This window comes from Antennarius striatus, chromosome 3 (genome assembly GCF_040054535.1).
Source record: "Antennarius striatus isolate MH-2024 chromosome 3, ASM4005453v1, whole genome shotgun sequence".
Lineage (NCBI taxonomy): Eukaryota > Metazoa > Chordata > Actinopteri > Lophiiformes > Antennariidae > Antennarius > Antennarius striatus.
In genome coordinates this window covers 18,908,072-18,931,198 of record NC_090778.1, presented here as the reverse complement: position 1 = coordinate 18,931,198, position 23,127 = coordinate 18,908,072, and the positions used below count along the sequence as shown (strand labels likewise).

Sequence of the window (23,127 nt, the reverse complement as noted above, 5' to 3'; positions counted from 1 at the left end):
TCTAATATTAAGAAATAGTATAGGAAACCCCAGGAGACACTGTTAACTGGAAATCATTTTTTATGTATTTCAATTTCTTCCATATAAGGATTTACAAAATGGTTATGTAGGGTTCGTCTAAAAAGATCAAAAAAACATTTCAGCTGCATATATCTGAATATGTGGACTCAAAAGATGTTTGAAAAAACGCTAGTTTTATTTGATGAAATCCTCACACAGAAAATAAAAGTTGCACAGACAAATACTTCCACATTTTTACATATAATACATACAGAATCCCAGCACTTACACACATCCAAATTGAGAAAAATACGTGGGGAGAAACATGTCACAAAATCACACGTTCTAAAAATTTGAGTAAAACTGAAAATTAAAATTCACTTTATAACAAGGAAAACCCATTTAAAGACCATAAAATATACTATTAACAGTGCAAATGTTGTTGCTAAGCCCTACGTCCATCTAATCTATAGCTTGTATTACACACACACACCATACACAACTGCAGAGCCAAACTGCTGGAATACCAGATTCATTTTAAAGTGCAATTTTAGGATTAAAGAGACTGCTGAATATTTGGATTTTAATCTGCCAATAAAATGCATGATGGCATGTGTTTTGACCCAAAAGCAGTTGTGTACATTGAGATTCTAACTATTAAACCATATTTCCATACATACATACAGTATATCTGTGCTGTGACTCCAATAAGACGAAACTAACAGAAATGAACCTTAAAACATTCAGATGTTTGCTCTGTGATTAACAGAAATACATTCTGTGATGTGAAGAAAACCACTGCCAATTCCTGAATGTATGGACATCATTAAACTGTTACCTTTAAATTACAGAAGTCAAGGTTCAGGTGTTGAAATATCTGATGTACTCAATTACAAATTAAATTTTTATGTCCAGCCAAATCTCAAGATGATTAATTTAATGTTTTGCCCTAAAAAAGCAACACACATGACCTTTCTTACATCAAACCAACACCACAACAAGGAGGAAGAATGTAGTTTCCACCATTTGTAAAACAAATCTATCACAGTAGAACACAAGCTAACACCGAGGTTTAATGTAAATAAAACAAACGTCTGATTTAATATGTACATGCAAGTTAAAATAAAGATTTTTGAAGCATCAGCTTATTATCAGACATTGAAGAGAAGGCAGGGATCTTGAAACAACCACTATGAACACATTTTTGTGAAGAAAAGTACAGCAGTTAAGGTTTTCCAGGCCCTGCAGATAGAGGTAGGAAATACTGGGACCCTGTCTGGGTCAGAAAACTTGAGGAAAAAAAACAACACATCAGTTGCTCTTAAAACTTCTCAAAACAAAACATGAATGTAGAAATGAGCCCCTTTTCAAGCACAAGCAATGATACTGTATGGTTTTTTAAAAAAATGGGTCCAAGAACTTCCTAATCAAAGACAAAACATTTAGGTGTCTGACAGCTAAACTCACCGACAATAAACTAATGTGCTACACCCGTGTCTGCGCTGCACATAAATTTTAGTTTTTATAGCAAAAAGTACTGAGTAGTGTGTTATGATAGCACTCTGTGTAAAACGGTTAAAAGGCTGCTAGTGACCCAGAGCAAAGCTGTGCACCTATGTAAGCACCAGAATCTAAGGGCGTTGGCTATTAATGACTTTGCATTTGTCAAACTGATGTTCTACAGTGTTTGGTACCAAGCTGGCTTCATGATGCTGAAAGTCACATTCAGTGCAACACAAACATTTAGTGGCTTTTAAATAAACAGAAACTACTTCAAGGTTTATGTGTTGGATGTTAAATAGGTGAATTTCTTGTGAGTACCACATTGATATCAATGTGCCAAGTTTTTTTTACAAAATTAAACAAAGATTCAAATTAGGTAGTGATCAAGACGTGATGATTGGAAAGTTTATCGTGCATGAAGCTTGTTCGACCATGCGCAAAAAAGCAGCTGATTTAAAATGGTCATAAGTTTGAAAAGTAGTGCTGAACCGTAAATAAGAGTTCATTATCAATAGTATTAACTTTGTTGTGACACTAGTGAGAGTGATCAAACAGTAAAAACTAACAGCATATATGCTTTTAGGTAATTCCACGATCCTTGTGCATAATATCAATGTATGCTGGAGCAGACTATGTGAGCCATTCCCTAATAAAAGGCACAAAGGCACAAGCTTTAAAAAAAAGGTAGCGATAAGGTTCTGTCAGGTCCACCAATATTTGACTCCTATGCTGCTACACTTCAAAACAGTTACAGAAAAGAGTGAAAGAAACAAAGACCATTCCATCATTAACTTTGACTCGAAACCTGCATGGCAAAGAGTGTGAGTAAGCTTGAAGGCATTTCATGATGGACATCTGGCTTTGGTAGGTAGAGAAGACCTTTCACATACAGTATACCAGCCTCTGAAGACCTTTGTATGTGGACATTAATGTTTAGTGTCAGTGTTAATGTGTGGATCATACATTATGGATAGCAAACAGTCCTCTCTCCAGCAGAGATCCAGTTAACAGTCTAGGTTTTTTTCCCCATCGGTCAATAAAACCTGCTCTTCCAAGAACATGCCAGGTCCTAATGAATCAACAATTTCCACTTCTCCTCAGAAGGTCAGTCGTTTGGCAATGATGAAATCTTCCAGCTGAACCTTTCCGCCGCCCATGAGGCCGAAAGCCGGATACATTGTTCCTGAGCAATCCACCTGCCTCTCATAAAGGCACCTCATGGTGTCAGCATCATAAAAATACACCCGGCACATGTCATAATCGAGACACACACCCAAGCGTTGGGGCATGGGAAGCACCCGGTTTCCATGGTCAATGTGTGTGGTTGCACTTGCTGCAGAAACAGAGGAAGATGAAGAAGCCTTGGGGATGAAGACTTTGCCCATGCCGAGGGTGAGGAGGGTGAAGGGCTGGGAGAGCTCATAGCATGTGTCCTCACTGCCACTGTCATGCCCACTATCATGGTCATACCTGGGAAAAGACATAAATAGGATGCTCTTCTTTTGGTAAGTGCCATGAGGTGACATTTATCATCCGACGCTGCATAAATAAAACTGGTTTCTTGACATGCTGAAGGCTTTTATGCCAATGTTTTAAAAAGTAAAAAAAGAAGCATTGGGTAAAATAATAGTCTTATTTACCAATTAATGAAGCTAATCTAAGGACAACTTCCCCAATTTATCTGTAGTTTTTTTTTTATTTCGAGTGGCTCATTATAATCCCCCATAGCCCAAAATGACAAACTGCTTATTTCCTGAACATTTAAACCATAAATATGTTCCAATGTTTTGTTTTTTTAATTTTATATACTGGTCTGATCCCCGAAGGGAAAGAGTATACTAATTAGTAATACTTAAAACACACACGGGTCTGTAGGCATGCAGTGGGAGGTAGAATGGCAGGCAGCCCCCTTTGTGGAGCGCCCCAAATCATAATCCAAAACAAAGGAAAAAAATTAACAGATAAACAAAAGAACACATGACAAAATGCACACACACTCTTCATATGATTAATTGCCATCAGGTGTTGCACATATTATGCAATCACCACAAAATAAGGTTGTATTTGTACAAATGATGTGTTCCTTTCATACTTTTCCATGAGGTGATCCAGCGAGACGGGTAAGCTTATTCTGTGACTAAGCTCTTTACGAGTTTATACTGGTTCTCTTACATCACAGGATTATGTATGACTCAAACACACTTATTGCTGATCTGAGATTGTTTGACTCATTTGTGTTGTGGAGTGTAAATAAAAATGTAAAGAATGGTGTTATGTTATGTACAGAGACACATGCTTGTACTTACCTCGGGCTGCTGGTATCTCTGGGATTGTGAAACCATTCTAGCAGTTTGGAATCAGAGGCCACTCCAACTTTAACCATGTAGGAATAAGGCTCCACCTTGAAGGCCCAATAGTGTCTGCAGAACAGAGCAATTCAGACATTTTACTGCAGAACAGGACCTCATAACAAACAACATTAATTTTCAGTGTTGAGTTTCAGAGAAGTGGGTCTTTTTCACCCACTTTTCTGATTTGTACCCATAATCACTATTTCTGACAGGAGGGTGATTAGAAGAGTAAAGGAAATTTCATTATCCAGCCACCTCATCCTCAAAAATTAATTTCCATCTTCACCCTCTTTTTAAATACTTTATATCCAGACAGGATGAGACATTGATAGCATAATGAGATTCCATATTCTGTGCTGCACTTCCTCTGTCTGAGAGTGCGACTCGCAGCACCACAATAACTTGCTATTGAAGCGCACTTGACACAACCTCTTTATAGAACATTCCAGTGTTGTCAGTTTTAGGCATACCTTCCCTGATTGATGCCAGTGTCCCCAATTATGTAGTCCAGGCCAATGTAGCTGCCCGTCTGCACACGATCGGCTGCGAGGAGAAAAGTCATGCCTGCTACATTTTCCACAGTGTCCCGTCGCTTGTTTAAAATGAGCCTCTCTGTGCTGAAGCCACACTTATCACTGAACAGGAAACCAAATGCTGCATGTGAAGACAGGAGATGAGGATGAATGAATTAGGGAAGACAAAGGGACAGAAAGAAGAAGAGGATACCAGACACGACAATCATGTTGCACAGTCTTCCAACTTGTACAAAAATAATTTTTAGAGGTTAATTCCCTCTGTTAGAGAGGAAGCATGCTTGCAGCTGAGGTGTTGACAAGAGCTGACACTTGAGGGCGCCCTCACTCAATTTTAAATATCTACAAATTGACCAGCTTGCCACAGTCAACACAAGGAAGAATATTAGCTCTTGCAATCCCCATTTTTTTTGTGTGCAACTGCCGTTTACATGCATAACCCCATTCTATTAGTAGTGCATGAAACACAAACCACAATTACCATAATCCAGAGCGCATGAACCGTTGGCTGACATGATTATGTCTGTTCACTCAAGCATTTCATGCAGTCCGAGACCTGCACTGGGAAGACTAGTTAATATGAATGTGTTTAAATCCCTCCAACAAGTAGGCCACAATCACTATAACATTATAAGGCTGCCTGGGGGGGTGCGGGCATACCACATATGTTATGATGTGGTATGGGCGCAACGATAATCACAGGGGTTGTATGAGGATTCACTGTAAGCCTGGTTTAGCAATAGAAGCACCAATGATTTCAATGAAAATTCCAGCAGGGGTCACTGACCAGCTATACCTATTTTCTAAATGTTGGCAAAAAGCATACAAACAAAAATTTGGTACTGATCTCAGCCAGACCTTGAGATCTGTTGATCCAGTCAACACACTGGTTCCATGAAAGGATGCAAGGGACTGAATGATGTATGATAATGAAATGTTGAAAGACACATTTGTTAATCTGCAACTGTCCCGCATTCTGCATCATGAGAAGCTGTGTGTGTGTGTGTGTGTGTGTGTGTGTGTGTGTGTGTGTGTGTGTGTGTGTGTGTGTGTGTGTGTGTGTGTGTTTGGCCCTCCTCAGTTCATCCCGGCCTTAACTGTCAACCCAATACCGATGCACTGTGAATTAAATCACTCAGTCGTACACAAACTAGAGAGTCCAGGAATGTAGGGGATCCAATAACAAGTCTTGTGCAGGACCCAAAGCACAGCCTGATGGATTGATGCTTCACATATGCACATGATCACTAATCATGATTGTTGCCATTAGGAAAAAAGAAGAAGCAAGTGTGCCAAAACTAACAGACACTGACGAAAATGCCTGTGCAAAACTGACACTATTACACTCACAACACATAAGGTAATGATTTCAAAAACTAAGCTTCCTCAGGGGAGGGTACCATTTCAATTCAAGTTCAACAGATGGCTGGGATGATGATCATTTTGTCATGAATTCCATCTTGTCATGAAAGACTAAAATGTGTTTGGAACAGATGCAGGTTTTTTCCAGAGCTGTATAACACAATCCCCTTCAACTATAAGACAAAGGATACAGTGTGTTGGTTTCAGCCATCTGAAATTCAGACGCCATCAACACTGTGATGAACTAAAATACAATTGTTTTACTTCCTCCTCTCTGTGCGCTACAAACTTTAAAAATAGCAAGCATTTGTCATTGATTAATCATCCTGTATTGAAGCCCAAAAGAAAACAAGGCAGTCACAGACTGCAACATGCCACGACACCCCTGAATTCTAAAGTTTACCCTGACCTACTTGCATAGGTCAAAGATCAACGCTAGTGCTCTGACTTACTTTCATAGATCAAAGCACTAGCTTTGATCTACGGTCTTACTCACTGGCCTTCTCCTTCGTTTTTTTATCTTATCCGGTTCCTGAGTGTACAAAGGGTGAAATTTGACTTTTATCTAGTTTTCTCAAGGTCAAAGACATCTCATTTTCAACCCCTTTGCCGCCCAAGTGATCCGCTTTTTGTTTAATCTTTCCATCTGCAACGATTGCCAAGATATTTTGTGGCCTTTTGAATGGACGGACGAACAAACACACGAACACTGAATTACATCACCGCTTTGAAACGGGATGTAAAATTTCCATGTCAGTAACTATAGCCAGTTGAAAACTATCACTTGTGTCACAGTGTTTACTGTCAAACATGTTATTGTGTATTGTTTGGTAATTTAAGGCATATAAAGCTTGAACTAAAAACTATTCTTCCCTTCTTTCTTTAATAGTGATTGTGGCCTACTTGTTGGAGGGATTTAATCACATGCATAAACTATTTTCCACAGTACAGTTAAACCGTTCATCTGGGATGATTATTCAGTTCTGAATTGAAGATGGCAAAAGTTCTTCAAGCTCTTTCTCCAAGTCAACACAGACTTCTGTAATGACCTGGATGACCATGAATATTCATAGACATTAGCAGCGATTGTTCAATCTTTTAATGTGATGTTCTTGCTTGGGAATTTGCTCTCACATGTCCACTGACAACATTTTTTCCCCAAGGCTACAACATTAGCAGGCACACATAGCACAGCGGAGGCGTTCTATAGGTCTGTTGTATAAATTTCATTACTGTTCATCAATTGAACTCTTTGTCTTATGTGGTGACACAATATGAACTGAAATCATTCCCAGCAATGTAGTGCTGACACAGAGCATTAGTCAAAGTTAGCGGACCCCGTGTTTTTACTGTGTCATAATGCTTCTCAGACTCACCAGGTGCAGGCGGGGTGTGGAAGGTGACCTCGGGGCTGTAGGGACTGAACATGGAGTTCCTGCAGCTGCGAACCCTGAACGAGTAGAGGCTGTTAGGATCCAGGTCACACACCACGATGCTGGAACCGTAAACACTGTCCGTGGCCCTCCAGACCCTGCTGTCCTCAGAGTCCTCCTGGGATGGCGACTGGCTCGGGTCTCCTAGTCTGAAGAGGAACGATTAACTAATGTTAGTTCATCTATAGCTATATTGTTTGTGCAGTTCTTCGTCTTAATTTTGGCGTTTGTTCTCACCTGCGGTATTCAAGCACTTGGTGATCGGTAGGTAGATGGTCCTCTGGGAGCCTCCAGCAGATGGAAGCTTTATTGTAGACTTTGCTATTAGACAAGTCAATAAGAGGAGGGTCTGGAACTGGAAAAGTAAGAAGGAAAGAAAAACACAATAACCAGTTAGTAGAACAAACCAACAAAGACAAGATTGTCAACACAAGACACCTGTCAATGTAGTAGGAGTTTGAGTACATAAGTGACCAGATCTCCTGTTAGAGAGGGGGTCTATACAGCAGACAGAAATGTTAATGCTGCTAAATTAGTCATAAGATGTAACAGATCCTAAAGAGACACGGAAAAATGAAAGGTAACAAGCAGATTCCAGATAAATCTCATGTCTTAATTGTGATTAGTACAGCAATTAAGCTCAACAGCTCAGATTTACGCAAACGCAGAGGCATAAGTGTGGTAAAGATAAGATTTGTCAGGATAAACCTATCCCCCAGAACAATGGAAAACATTGTCTTGCATAATGGAGTCTGTTAAGAGGTTTTCACATCAACTGACTGCCTGGAAATGCACTTTGTAAATCACCAACACTACTTCTCTCCCACTTCCACCTTCACTTTCCCATTTGCCCATTAGGCTCTTTTTACATTAAATGTCTTTTCTCCTTGGTGGCAGCTCAGTTTTCTGGTGAAGCAGTGACTTGATTTGACTGTACAGCCATCTGCACACCAACAGCAACACTTTCCATTCACTCTCGTGTAAAAAGCAGCTGCTCTCGAATGATTCTGTTCACTTCATCATTAACATCTCTTTCAACCTAAAGCTTCTGAAATGGAGTCACATCACTGGAACCAGCCAAGACAATTTTACTGTCGAGGAGCATGGATTTTTTTTTTTATACACTTCATTCTTCTTGTGTGAATTCTCTTTGTCCCTTTTCAGTATTTCATATTTCTCAGTTATTTCACAAAAGCTGTGTAACCAGTGTCCCAGTGCTTTCTGGGCTTTCAAAGTCACTGTACTAATCCTCTGTCCCTAGAGTCTTGTTCTCCTTGGCACACAAGTTCCTCCATGAGATGTGTTCTCTTACTTCTGTTTTCATCCACCACTACACTGCCATGGTTGGAACCTCCTGTGTGTGGATACTTTTATTCTTTATTATTAAGGGTGCCTTTTAATATTTTACCAAGAGATATGGATGAAAAATAACCATAAAGCCATTTCTGGTTAAAACGGTGTCCTAAAGTATTAGGCAAAGGCTCTAAGAAGAGTTTTTTTCTTCATGTCAGTGCACTCAAGGCTTTTATTACCTTCTTAAAACACTGTTACACCCTAATAAGAGAAAAATACATGCAATGGGTTACTAGACCAGTATGTCTTCAAATCGATGAACATTCACCCATTTCCAAAAGACAGGACCTTGTTTCTTTTGTATCCATTTTAGCTCTCCACCTTCCTGTAAGAAGCTAAATTTCTCAAAAGCACATTTCTTTTGCTGCAATGTCTTTGAAGGCGATGGGAAGAAGTACTTTTCTCCTTATTATATTTTAGGAAATATGAACTGGGAAAAAATGGGTTTTACACTTGACAACCACGTCTTTCAAGAATCAGAGCATGAGGTCAAATCCCACAGCTGAGCAAAAATGGGAGTCATTTCATAGTGGAAGATAAAGCACCATGAGCAACATGGACAAGCTGCAGACAAAAAGCAAAAATACAGTATTAGATGCTTTTTCAAACCTTAAAAATAGAATGTTAAGCATTTCTTCAGTTAGTGGAGTACAATATTTGAAACATACCTGAATGGAGCTTCTGGTTTTTTTAAATGAAACATAGCTGTGTTTCAGGTGTAAAGGATAGGAGCTGAAACGGCTATATAAATATTGCAATAGAGATTTCATACTGCAGCATCATCTACCAAGACTAACTTAATTACTGCAGTGTACAAATGCACTTCAGCTCATTTTCTTTCTCTAGACCCAAGAGGATCATTATCTCCCTCAAGGTGCTTCGATTAGGAGCACATCAGTATGACCGCCACCCAAATACTGTGTGCAGCACTTTCCCAAAGCATACAGCAGTGATTTGTTTCGGGTACATTTTTAGATCACAAACTAATTTCCTCTTGTAGAGGGATTAGAAGACTGTCTGAAGGAAAACCATTAATGTTAATTTGCAGGTCAGAGCAAAACCTCAGATGAGGACCGAGTAAGTGGTATACAGAATACATCTTTCTCAGAGTCTTGTTTATGTCCTGGTATCTTAAATTTGAAAAAGAAAATTCAAACAAGATCCAATAATAAAGTTTCTCTTTTCTGGTTCACAGTTCAAACACCCCACAGTCCAATTCACAGAATGAATCCATAAAATTAAAGTAAAATTACATGCTGTACAGTTAAAAACAATATCCCTAATTTTTCCATTGGTCTAATCTCATCAGCTTGCTGAAATTAGATGAATTTACTCCAATATTCTTTGATGGCTTTTAAGACACTTGCTCATCACGCACTATGCAGGTTCTGGAATGTCACAAATTTATTCTGTTTTACTATATTCTAATCTGTTACATACAGTATCAATAGTTTCTGCTCACGTGACTGACTTGCCCAGAAGAATCTTTGAAGACAAATATTCACTCCCACAGAAATCCTGAAAAACCAAAATCTCCCTACTTCTGTTAATACAAAATTTTGAGTAAGAGCGAGAATAGACGTGGCGCAATTCCCCTGCTACAGTTCAGTACACACTTAGTATTTAAGGTATGTTAAATGCCTTCATGTCATGACAATCATTATCAAGCCAATGTTGCAACACACACATCAATCCAGTTGTGTATCCAATGTATGTTGAATATTATCACCTTGTAAGGCACTATTGTTGCATCTGTCTGAGTCATTATCTTTTCCTATTTAGTCATTTTTTGTGCAGACTGATCTAGTATCTACAGACATGTGATCTTTGTTCTTGTAAAGTTTTATTGGTCATTTCTTTCTGATAACATTTGCAGTCTTTGAAGCTGTTCGGTCATTAACAGCTCTTTAGAATTCAGCAGACGAAACAGCACACATTCTGAAAAGCTTTTTGTGAAAAAGCTAATCTTAAGTTCTTAATTTTAATTGTGTTGCTAAACTCCCAAATTTTATCTGTAAAAGAAGCATGAATCTTTCTACCAGAGTGGTCTTTGCAGAACAATTAATCAAAAAACTAGAGCAGCAAAATCCAGTGTATCTAGGGTGTCTGGGAAGCTGCAGGTGACACCTGACCGCTTAGCACAGCACATTTAGGGCTGTGCTTGTGACAGACAGATGATGACCGTTTAGGCTGCTAATGATTTGTTGTTGGGTTTTTTTGGAGATCCGGGGCACAGACAAACCATGACCCCCTTCCTCTTCAGTGAAGAACAGGGATATAAACACATGACCACATTTTGTTAAGTCACTCAAGCCCTCCTCTCATCACAGTATCTGAGTAACTTTTGCCATGTGTCATCTCACACATTTTCAGGAGTGCATATGGGAAAAAATTTTTTGGGGGACTTTCATTTCACACCATTGAAGTTAAATGAATTGGCAATACCTCCCCCGAAGCATATCTCTTTGAGGAGGGTTTCTTCTCTCGATGTGTCCAGTGTAAACTCGTCAAAGCAGGGGTCAGCTGAAGGGTGGAATGTCCTCAGAGACTCTGTGGCCTTCTGGATTCTGATAAACAAAAATGTAAAATAATCAATTTATCAGTGGAGGCTTGTTTTCACAGATATAAAATGACTTCAGTAATTTAATTAACTACAGTAGTAAAGAAACGACGTATGACTATCATCAACTGCAAGGGGACTTTCACCCAACACAGGGTTAAGCGCAAGAGAAAAAAGATACCATGGGTATCCAAAGCTGCTCAGAGATAAATTAGTCAGCTTAAAGCAGAATACTCTGGTGACTTGACTGGACACTGTGGCATGAGACTTGAACTGCCTTCAAGTTTTTGACCCTTTAAGCACGTGCCTTTTAGTATCCCCCGACTCTAACCCCATAATTAGATTGACGCTCAAAAATAAAAGACAATCTCTTTAGGAAATCCACCAAGACGTAGACATCGCTCTTGTTATTGTAACAAGAGTGATGTTCAGTCTGACATTCTTCAAATAACACATACACTACACATAGACTCTTACACATCAATTTTAGTTTCTGGACTTCATCATTAATTTAACTGGTAATGATTACTAAAGTTGTTAATAATTAATTTGACAATTAACTGAAATTTGCAGCTAAGATGTTGGTAGTAAAAAGAGCAATTTTTGCATGGTTTGATGATTAGGTTTTGGGTGAGGGTTACACAAGAGACTTTTAACTGCTCTATTTCAACATTTATTATTCTCTTAGCAAGGAAAAACAGCATTAACTGGTAAAACTTTTCTTCTTAAATAAATCACTATGAAATAAATGCAGAATATAACTGTAATGACATCATTAGTGATGTACCATAAAACCTCGCTTTACAATTCAATTTCACTGGCCACTGGGTACAAATCCATTACGTCTGGAAGTCTGGGACCATTTGTGTCTGTGGTGATGTTGCTACTGCTGAGGAAAACCAGTTTCTCTTTGCAACAGCAACTATTAATTCCAGTAAGAAATGGAAGCATCTGAGGTTTACTAGCAGCATAAACATTTACTAATATCTTGGCATACTTTTAGATTGAAAACTTTTATTGAAGGTCTAAGTTTTGTCCTAGTTCTAAAATCATGAACCTCCTTTACCCCCAACCTGGTTCATTTCCTCCAACAAGGAGGTTAGGTGTTAACGCGTGTCTGTTAATTGTTTGCTCACCAGGATTACTCAAATACTACTGGATGGATCTCCACAAAATTTGAGGGGACACTGACAAGCCAACAGTAATCAATGCAGTGCAAAATGTCACTACATGTACATAACTTACTGATCATATCTACCACTGAGGTTTGAGATTGATTATATTGAGATTCACAATCTGTCAAATGAGATAGAAAAACTGTTCAAACTTTCGCTCGTGTCTTCATGTAGCATTGCATCATTCAGAAAAGGAAGCTAAAAGAGAAAGCAGGTATTTCAAATCTGCTTTACCTGACGTGTAGTTGCTTTGCAGTTTGTACAAAGCAGGACTGATCAGTCTCTTTCAGCACCTCCTGAGCATAGCCTACAAGACCACTGTTCTCCAGCATGCCCTGGTATTCCTCCACCTGGGAAACAATTTGGCGTTCCAATCAGTAAAACACAGGCCAGTTCCTTCATGAGTTCAACACAAGTAAGAATTATTTTTACACCAGTAAGAGTATGATGATTAGCTGGATGCATACATACAAAAATACCTAATAAATACCTGGGCCTTGAGCTGGTCCATTCGTCGATTTCGTGATTGTTCAATTGACCTCAGCATCTCTGATTTCCTCTCCTGCAGAGTCTCAAAAAGACGCTCAAAATGTTCATTGGCTTGACGCTCTGCCAGCAGTCCATTTTCCTTAGGAGGAATTTAGCAAAATGCTTTTATTTGTACAACGCAAATGCACAAAAGTATTCCATTACAAAGAATGTATTACTCACTGGGTGCATGCAGCACTGCATCATCAACTACTTGATAACTGATGGGTGGTTTACCATCTATTTGTTCAATTATCTTCCCTATTCACACACACAGAAGGTGTTCCTGAACTTCAGACTGGTTTTGTGAATGTTATTCAAATATTTGTTTCCTTTCATTACTTACAGGAATAGCTGTGCTCCTGGTGTTTTATGGAAATGAGAAATCAATTACTTTTTAAAAGAAAATGCGAGTTTGTATTAATACACTTAAAAAATGGTGTTAATAATGCTAATGAGAATCATGATGGGACTCATTCCCAGACTTAATTTAGAGGAGTTATCTAAAAATGATGCATCCCACTGAACCCTACAAAAAACTTGACTACAAAGGCATCAGTATCCTCCCGTTTGGGTGCCGAGTCATGTTTATAGCCTGGGATATACTGTATGAGTGTATGACCAACCATAAAGTCATCTTTCAATGAATTACTTTAAAATAAGATGAAAAAAAGACTATCAAAAAGATACCACTTATCAAACCATGTATGGTTAATATATTAAGCTTTTTATGTCCTTGTTTTGTTCTTTTTGTCGCGCCTATTACGTCATGACTATTATTGAAATGACTGATAGAAAAGGAAAGGACTGATGAATATACGTATATTATATATAATTAAGCGCATAAGAATGTTAACAGTTGTGTAATAGTAAAGGAGCCTACATTTGCAACTACTTTTTTCTTCTTTAAATATTATTCGTGTTAATATGTTCCATTTAAAAACATAGTTAAAAATACATCCATCTGCATATTAGCAGCGATATGTGTGGGTCTACATGTGTATATATGCATAAGTGTATATGGTAATGAATATACGTGTGTGTGTATGTGTGTGTACGCAAATATGCGCAAATTTTTTTTGTTTTGTCTTTACAGTTGAGAATGCATTGTCATAAAAAAAATTTAAAAGGAAAGTGAGAAACATTTAGGAAATGGTTTGCATTTCTCAGAGCGGACACAACTCTTACAGTTAAGTGGAAAGGGATGTTGGCTTACAGCAGCATGAGTCAGCTCTCACCTCGGTCTGATTGATGAGCAGCTCAAGATCTGTAATCTGAGCCCTGACCTGGTCCTCTTTACTGATGAGGTAATGGATACTCTTGGCAAGCTTCTCCTGAGGAGAGAAAACCAGCAGCATTTAATGTGAATGAGTTTCTTCAGCTCTGATGTACGTCCACACTGACAGAGCATAAAGAAGACTTAAGGTTGAAAACAGAAAAATTCATCAGGCAAAATACATTGATGTATTTATTGTATGAGGCAACTTCTGGGAATACTGTACTTGTTTGAAAGTACTGGAAAGCGGATGACATACATGACACAGGGTGAAGTTTGTTTCATCTGTCAAACACTGACTTAGTATCACAATATGACTGAATGATACGGATCAAAGCAAACAAAACCCACACCTCTCCCGGGCTGATAGCCTGAATCAGGAGTGTACCGGACATCTGATGCATCGTTCAACAATTTGAAGATACAGAACAATGCAGGCAAAATCATGGGGAACAAATGGGATCATTAAATATTAAATGGCATAGCTTTTATGTCAACACAAACCAGCAGATTCAATTTCACACCAATTCATCATGTGCACATTTTTAATGTTCACAGTGAAAAGTTAAATTACTAGTTTCTATATATTTCCAAGAATTGACATGCCCTTGCATTACTGAGTTTTCACAGCAGCCAAACATTCCTAATACACACACTCGACATAGTTCTTTTCATATAAGCTACACAAAACTCTTCAAACTGATTGAAATTGAATTCTACTCAGCGAAACATGAGTGAATCAGTCTCAATAGGGTAAGGTTTCAATTTCCAAACAGAAGCAATATCTATGTCACGTACATGCCAGCACAGGCACAGGTCAGCCATCAATATTGTATTAGGAGATAGAGATTTGGGGACTAGTCGGTGGGTGGTTCAGAACAAAAAACTTGCTCTTAACGTTCTTTGTAAAGCAGCTTCACAGCGACTGAGCACTAATTTCACTGAGTGGGAAGATGGCACTCAAACGGCTTTCACTCATCTTTAGGTTATTAAATGCAGACACTGGGCTGAGCCTCTGAGAATTTGTCTGCCTTCAAGGGAAGCTAATGGTAAATAAAACTAGCAATCAGGTATTCTAAAGGATGGGTTTAACATCCAAAGGCAAAGCCAGCTGTGTAAATTAAGACCAGCTGTTTATCTCAAGTGTTTTCAGATGCACAAGCAGGGCTGAGCTGCATTTTCACCCAAATAGATTCACTTTCTACATTTGGTACCTTCAGAATCTTGTAGGCATTGGTCATGCTGGTGACTTTGTGGTTGGCATGGGATCCTCCCAGTTTGCACAAGTGGCAAACAGGTCGTCTGCAGACCTCACAGTACATGTTCACTTTCTCCATCTCGTGCTCCGGACACATGAGCACCTGTGGTATTTACAGATTATAAAGGAGTTAAAAATCAGGTACACACATATATAAAGAACCCCACTCAGATACTTGTTCAACACTTTTGTGAACTGGACCAGGAAGACAAACTAAACAAACCATCAATACCGCCCTCTGTGTGCTATGTCCTCCAGTGTCTGGGAATAGAACCTAAAATCAGCCTTTTTAACCGACAAGTTCCTCAGAGTTTATCTGATAAAGCATTTTGAATAACAAATGGGGGGAGGGGGGCAATGTAATACACCAATAAAGCCATCAACTCTAACATTAAATCATGACTATTCTATGATCAGTCAGAAAGAAGAGCAAATAAAGAATCAGATTATGACAAAATGATGTTTGTTATGTGATTCAAGTTGAGATGACCAATCAGAACATATTTCTAGCTGCTTCTGTTAGTCTAATATCTTCATCCTACTCTATTACTTACTACTTTTAACTATTTGAAGCAAATTTATGAAGACATAACTGCAGTCTTTTTTTTTTTACTTGGTTCTGTGTGTTCCAGCCTGTATACATGTTTAGTATATCGAGTGTAAAAAAAAATTTCCCACTGGGGATTAATAAAGTACTGTACATTACATCTTAGATTTAATGGAGTGGCTGTACTTGCCTTTGGTTTGAAATTTGTGGTGGGACCAACGTACTCATGCTGGGCTTTGGGTGTTCCCCAGGGGTGGTGCAGTTTGAAGCACTCATTACAGTAACTAGCTTTGCAGTCCATACAACTCTTTGTCGCCTCCTGCTGCTGCAGAGGCTTACAGATGTTGCACATGATTGCCACAGCAGCGCGGGCGGCCTGGCGGTAGCGCTCCACGATACTCTCCAGGGTGAAGTTGCGGAACAGCATACTGATTCCACGCTCACCGAGGTCGATGTCATGTTGGCAGCCAGGGCACGGAATGGTGGTGACCCGGGGAGTTACAGACCCTCTGCGCCATCCTGGGGAGGAAATGGAGCCTGGAGGAGAGCACAGGATGGGTAAGAAATGATTGCTTGTAATAAGGACTCAAATTAATGGATCATCCAGTTTCCAATCTTGTCTGAGGCTCGATTCTGAAGCCCGACATTATTTCCAAGGGAGTCAAATAAGGGCTTTAAAATGTAAATTCCCCCTTTGTGCTCAACATATCTCAGGCCAGTCTTCACAAAAGCAGTATTACATCATCTACATGGCTTGCCAAGAATGATCTTAGGGCAAAAATGCCTTTGACATTTGATAATGGAGTCACAAAAGGGGCCTAATATGTCTCCCTTTCCATATTGACCACGGCTCCATAAAGACATGGATCTTACACAATGCAGGCAATTTATCAAGCAGTGGCCATACAGGGAAATAATTCCAGGGAGAAAGACTTGCCAAATGTACTGGGGCAAATTAAAGTATAAGGAGATGGACAACACGAATAGTTCAAAAGGGATCCTTGAAGTTCATAGCTCTTTGTATAATGTCACTTAACATTTACCACAGGACTGAGGAGTATTTAAGTGCTCATGATGATCTGGACAAAACAGAAGTGATGACATTTCACACAAGTTATCAAAAAAATCAAATATGACACATTCACCAAGTCCAGCGATGTAGCTGAACACCAGTGTGTGAAGTAGAGGAATGAATAGAAAAGTCTTACAATGGAACTTTTATTACATATGTCCAGTTCAATGCATCAACACCAAAATCAACACAATTCCTCTGAAAGCAATGACGCTTTCCAGAGTTTCTCACAATGTTGTGCTTGTTAGTGATGCAGCAGCATCATAACAAGGATGCAAAGGACAAACAACTTTTACAGAAGGTCTCATTACAGAAGCAAGCAACGCGGACTGCAAAACACTCAACACACAAAACAGCAAGCAAACTGAAATTACAGAAAAAGACAAAAATATTGCTTCACGTTTTTGGGGGACAGGGGAAACAAGGAGTGCTGGATTTATCTCAGTTTGCAAGCCAGAATTTCCACTTCGCTTCCGAGGACCTGGAAATTAAATCAAACACTCCTCAGGTAAGCTACATAATGTGCAGCAAAATGATTCCAACATAGCTTTTTTGCATAAATGAGTAACAGCTGGGGGAGAAAGCAGTGGCATAAAAGCAAACTATGTGAGATGGTATGTGCAGCTATGTGCATGCTATGTGAAGTCAGTTTAGCTGAAGTTCATTTTAACATCTGAAAATTACATTTATCTGATGTGACAACTACCTGCACTAGAGAGCCTCGCTACCACATATCTTTTACCTTTCTTACCAGAGTCCAACTGATCTTGACAATGAGTGTGTGACAATATGATGGGAAATGTCAACTGATAGTGATGAAGATGAAATGGTCACTGGATGCGAGGAGAAATCTGACCTTCAAATCCAGTCAATGGTCGTGTGAAGGCTTTGCATCATGTATGCGTCTCATCAGCTGAACTAATACATGTGCGGACTCTAGTTCTCTGGTAAGGTGCCAACACGGAGCAGACGGATGATGGCTGCAGCAAATTTTACGTGTGGTTTTGAATTTTGGATCTGGAAAAACTAATGAGTAATTGTAAAGATAAAAAGGTTGTTTTTTCTCTCCAACATAATATATACACAGTCTGATGCTTCAAATGAATGCTTTCAACCTAACTAGTCATGAAAGTGAAGGCATTTCACTAGAAATGTGAGTGTTTGCAGATTTAAATTAAAAAAGTTAAACAGGAGCATACTGTATATACAGACCCTTTCCAAAAAATTTGAATGTCGTGAAAAAGTTGTTTAATTTCCATAATTCCATTCAGAAAGTTAAACTTTCATATATTATAGATTCATGGCCAACAATTTAAACAATTTCAGGTATTTGTTTATTTTTACATAATTTTGGCTTCCAGCTCATAAAACCCATGAAAACAGGATTTCAAAAAATTAGAATACTGTGAAGAAATCATCTTCACAGCATCCAGTTTTTCTCTTCTGTTCCATTTGATTTACAGGTAACTGTGGTCTTCGCAGGGATTAGTAGACAAAGCCTATTTCTAAAAATTATTCATATTTGAGGAGCTGCAGTAGCTCATGCCACCAGGTCTTGGGCTGGGGACTGGAAGTCGCCGGTTCAAGACCCGCAAGGGCCAAAACTTTCAGAGTGTGAGCTGGCAGTGGGAGGTGTCAGTTCACCTCCTGAGCACTGCCAAGGTGCCCTTAAGCAAGGCAGGGCCCCCCCTACAAGCTGCTCAATTGGGGCACACCACAAAGGAGTTGCCCGTCACCCTGCCTCCCATTGCACGCATACTTTGGCCTGTACGCATAATTTGCATGCATACAGGCTTCTTCTGTGTGTGTTTGTTTCAGGGGCCTGTACACACAAAAATATATACTAGCCATGAACGGGGGGAAAAAAGCAATTTCCCCAAGGGGATAAATAGAGCATACTTTTCTTTTTCATATTTAAAAACATATACAGAGCATGTAAAATAAGTTGGCAAATAATGATAGTACTCAGTCTTGTGGCAACTAATCTGACATTTCTCATTTCATGGGGGTGAAATTATTAGAGGTATTCTGATACAGGTCTGTGTTCTTCCATGGTTTCTTGAACACTAATGATTGTTAAATGAAGGATAAACATTATCCTAAAGGCACGCGCTTAGCATTCAGCCAAAGCCATTAAGAATTTAAGCAAGACTCAATATACAGTGGTACCTCTACTTACGAAATTAATTGGTTCTGGAAGACATTTCGTAAGTAGAAAACTTCATAAGTAGAGACGCGTTTTCCATGCAAATGCCCCAAGCCCCCCAAAATTCAGACATGTTTTATAAAGCATAAAAATGCATCAAAACATGTAACAAATACACGTTACAATTATATTATTACACAATAAATGAAAGTTGTGCATAATGTAAAAAACAAAGAATAAAAATGATGGTCATTTACCTTTTAACTGCTGTCCTCATTGTTTTTTTACCCTCTTTGGTTCATGCGCTCCTGCCTCACGATGCCGAACAACAGTGAATTCCAGTCCTCCTTTTGAATTTCTCCAACCACCCACATGATGCCTTAAACTCCTTAAACTTCCTTTTGTTTTAATAACGTGGCGATTGTAGATGCATTACTGCCATATTCTTTGGCAAGACCAACCAAACGCATCTCTTTTTCATGCTTTCCTTTTCCTCTTTTCTCCGACACTTTCTTGGGGTCCATAGCGAATACTCAAAAAGTTAACACTGCATATTTGCGTAAAACTATCAGAACACCTCACGGGTCGAGGACCAAATGACGAGGACGCTGCGTAGACACCCATCTACACACAGAGGTCCCTCTTAGCCAATGGGATGCCAGGATGCTAGATAACAGCCAATGGCAGAGCAGCTATAAGAATGTTGCGTTCAGGAACCTGTGGGAGCTGCGAGTAGAAGCCCAGACTATTTTTACCTTTAACTTGAAATTTCTTTCGTAACTAGAGGCAATATTTTCCTGTTGAGGCGTTTCATAAGTAAAACATTTCGTATGTAGACATTCGTAAGAAGAGGTACCACTGAATTAGGTTTTTCCCTCTGTGTGTGTGTACAACAAGACTCACTGTACTCAGCTCAAAGCAGCTTTACTTGCCACCACATTGTACAAAATGAATTCTAAGCTTATCGAGAGTACATACTGTCACACACACACACAGGAATATCCTTACCGCCTTCTCCCAAATTTCTTTTTTTTTATGTCACTTCAATTTTGATTTTAAACTGTTCCTTTTTCCTAATTTTTCCTTTTATGCAAATTAAATACATTGTAAAATTATAAAAATTTAGTCTTTTCTTAGCAACATCTTTCAAAGTCTTCTGTATCTGCCTTTTATTGATTGAAATGCTTCATATTACTCTCTGAACATTTTTAGACCCCCTGCCTTTAAATACTTATGTATTTAGACAAAACAATCACATACATTACGTTTTAAAAAGAACTGTCCAAAGAATATTTATAACGAGTGGTGTGAGTTTGTATGGTTATGTTGACAGGGCTACAGTAGAGGAAAGGTAGGTACTGGAGGTATTTTAGGGTTTCACAGGGGTTCTATATAACACTGTACTCACTACTACAGCTAGTCAAAACACGGAGCCCACGTCTACCTCGACTTCCAAACGACCTTCGCACTGTGGCTGCAAGCAATGAACAGAGAAGTGAGGTGAGATCAACAATAAAAATGAAACAGTACATAATGTGAAATGAAGTGTGAAGGTAGTTTTTGTTTTTAACATTATGACATAACAGGAACAAAGGCAACTCAAAAATAAACCAAAAAGGACAAAAAAAAATGTGGCTCGGAGTAAAACACAAACCTTTAAGCTGTGCATACATACAACAACTCTGGAGAACATTTATTTCCCATCTTTATCCAAGTTCATTGACGGAGGCGATACATTCTGGTGGTACATAAGTATGGATCTATGCATCTATCATGTTCTGCTCTTCTTCATATTATTGAATGAAACTATAAAATGGGATATTTTGGTAGCGCAGGTACTTTTTTTATTTGCTGAAAATTTGAGTTATATCTGTGTACCAAATATAAAGCTAAACACAGGACACTTAGTGTAAATAAGCATGAAGACAGAAAACGCATAGAAACAGCTGTAAGAAAAATAAACACATGCGTGACTGCTGAACTTAAGATTTAAGTAGAAAACAGTGTACTAAACATTTTTGACATCTTCCCAATTCGATAAGGAGGTTTAACATCAGTTTATAATCAGGATCTCTTTCAAGTGGCCACCAAGACCATATTTAAGGCAATTTAACAGAACAGACAGCTTCACCGGCTTTGAACAGAAAACCATCCCAAGCTGTCTACTAGTGTAACATTTGAAATGTTGGCAAGAAAATGAAAATGTTCCCCAAACTATTTCTTCACAAAGTTGTTTCTACACAATTACGCAGCACAACTTTAGAGTGTCCTAGTCAAGAGTGCTGCTGAAGATGAATGCTATTTGAGTCCCGAGAACATAAAATTAAATGAAGTGGAGAGGAAAATGGTGATGAAGCCTTCCTCAGTCCAAGAACAGCGGGCATGTCCTAGCTGCACGCTGATAAATATAGCCTTAAGTCTTTTCTTTCACTCCCTTCACCTAATCCCTCGTTCATTCCCTAAAGGAAGGTTGCGTCACCATGGCCACCAATGACCTGATCTGTGTTGAGGCTGGTTGGCCAACTTACTCAGTTGTTCTAATATGCTCACAAGGCAGAGAATTCCGAAATATTCTAACAGAATTTGTGTTTTGTAATCTGTTGATTAGTCAGACAACATTATCGTGTAATGCTGAAGGGAGTTCCACTTGTGTAAACGCTGGGAATGATCCCCATGGATGGCGTGAACTTGAAAATCCTGCTTTATTTGCAATCAATCAAATTGAGAATACAGAAATAAGGCTGTGCTTGTTGAAAGAGCAGCCTTCATCATAAAGGCATGAAATTTACTCAAAAGCAGGATTTGATTATTTTCTGCATCAACAGATGCAGACCTGCAGGCGAAGAACAAATTCAGGTTGTAATGGAGGGAGGGAGGGTCCAAGAAGAAGCAGGGGGCTGTGTTTACAGAACCTGGTCCCAGTAATTTTTAAGCATGAAAGGTTCAACTGTTTTCTACCTTACTGTAGGTCTGAGTCTCTCGTGCTATACTGAGAACGTGGCAGTTTGTAGTCGGGTCCATTACTCAAGACGTTCTTAGGATAAATGTTATGCAGATATGAGACTTTTCTAAACCCAATGTGAACTTTCAAATCTTCACATTTGAATGGCACACAGTGCACATTACACTACATAGCTTCCACAGTTTGAAGATGTAGACAAATATTTAATATAATTGACATGTAGCGTAAGAACATCCTGCTCTCACCACCCAGACGAAGGGCCTCAACTCAGATCTCTTGCTTTAATGTGGCATGGAGACATTATTTCATGGCTGTGTGAACGCAAAGACCTGATGGTCTCATTTGCCATCAGTGCACCCATTTCAATTTGAATACTCTGTGCTATTTCATAAATAGGCCTGCTGTTTTGTAATGCAAACTTTTTTTACTTATCAGGTAAGCACTCGAATAAAAGCTTGAGTGAACAGGTTACCCAGAGTGCAAATAGTTACACCATTATAGAAGCTGCCCGAAATCCAGAGCTCTCCTTACACAGAACAGCAGCTTTTTGTCTCACCTTGCTGTTTAAGGCTTAGACATTGAGCTGCATGAGCTTGGCTGCTGCAGTGCCACACATTTAGCAGAAAAACATAAAAACGTTGTGACAAGTTAGTTCCCAGAACCCCCTCCCTCTTTCTTTTACTTGGTTTTAAGAGTTTAACCAGCTCTAAATGGACAAACGGATTTGTACTTTGTTCACTCATGTACAAAACATGCACTTATCTGATTAGAGTGGAGTGAAAACGATAGCTTCACTGTTCCTGAAACATTCTCAAAAGAATGTCGAGTCCTTACGTGATTGAAGGGGGTGTTAAATGCCCCTGTGCCATTAGAGACAGATGGTGAATACAATTAGGACTTCAGAACTTGTCAGCATTGCTTTTATGTTGCTGGAGAGCAAAAGCTTGTGAAGTTCCTCTGCTGTCTCATAATAAAGCTTGTAAAAGTGTTTAATGTGTTTAAAATTAAATCATTTTCATGCCAGCTCTTGTTCGTCTGGGGCAAGAAGAGGAAGAGAGGGCATGTCTG

The 23,127-nt window shown here is 39.0% G+C and overlaps 1 protein-coding gene across 6 annotated transcripts in view; it reads right to left on the bottom strand.

Annotated features, from left to right (window-relative positions):
• Positions 1 to 182: 182 nt before the first annotated feature.
• The window catches only part of trim36 (tripartite motif containing 36), a 29,140-nt gene continuing 6,195 nt past the window's right edge, over positions 183 to 23,127 (bottom strand). For 2 of the 6 annotated variants that reach the window (XM_068311574.1, XM_068311575.1), the window contains exons 3-14: positions 20,542 to 20,571; positions 16,070 to 16,416; positions 15,289 to 15,435; positions 14,037 to 14,132; positions 12,761 to 12,898; positions 12,505 to 12,620; positions 10,981 to 11,102; positions 7,420 to 7,537; positions 7,126 to 7,331; positions 4,325 to 4,508; positions 3,810 to 3,923; positions 183 to 2,973 (exon numbers count right to left, since the gene is read on the bottom strand). In XM_068311574.1, coding sequence (XP_068167675.1) covers positions 2,601 to 2,973; positions 3,810 to 3,923; positions 4,325 to 4,508; positions 7,126 to 7,331; positions 7,420 to 7,537; positions 10,981 to 11,102; positions 12,505 to 12,620; positions 12,761 to 12,898; positions 14,037 to 14,132; positions 15,289 to 15,435; positions 16,070 to 16,416; positions 20,542 to 20,571 — 1,991 coding nt within the window. In that variant the 3' untranslated portion in view covers positions 183 to 2,600. Of the gene's footprint in view, positions 2,974 to 3,809; positions 3,924 to 4,324; positions 4,509 to 7,125; positions 7,332 to 7,419; positions 7,538 to 10,980; positions 11,103 to 12,504; positions 12,621 to 12,760; positions 12,899 to 14,036; positions 14,133 to 15,288; positions 15,436 to 16,069; positions 16,417 to 17,351; positions 17,422 to 20,505; positions 20,572 to 23,127 lie in introns of those variants that run through there. The other 4 variants (XM_068311576.1, XM_068311577.1, XM_068311579.1 and 1 more) reach the window with 3 other exon arrangements.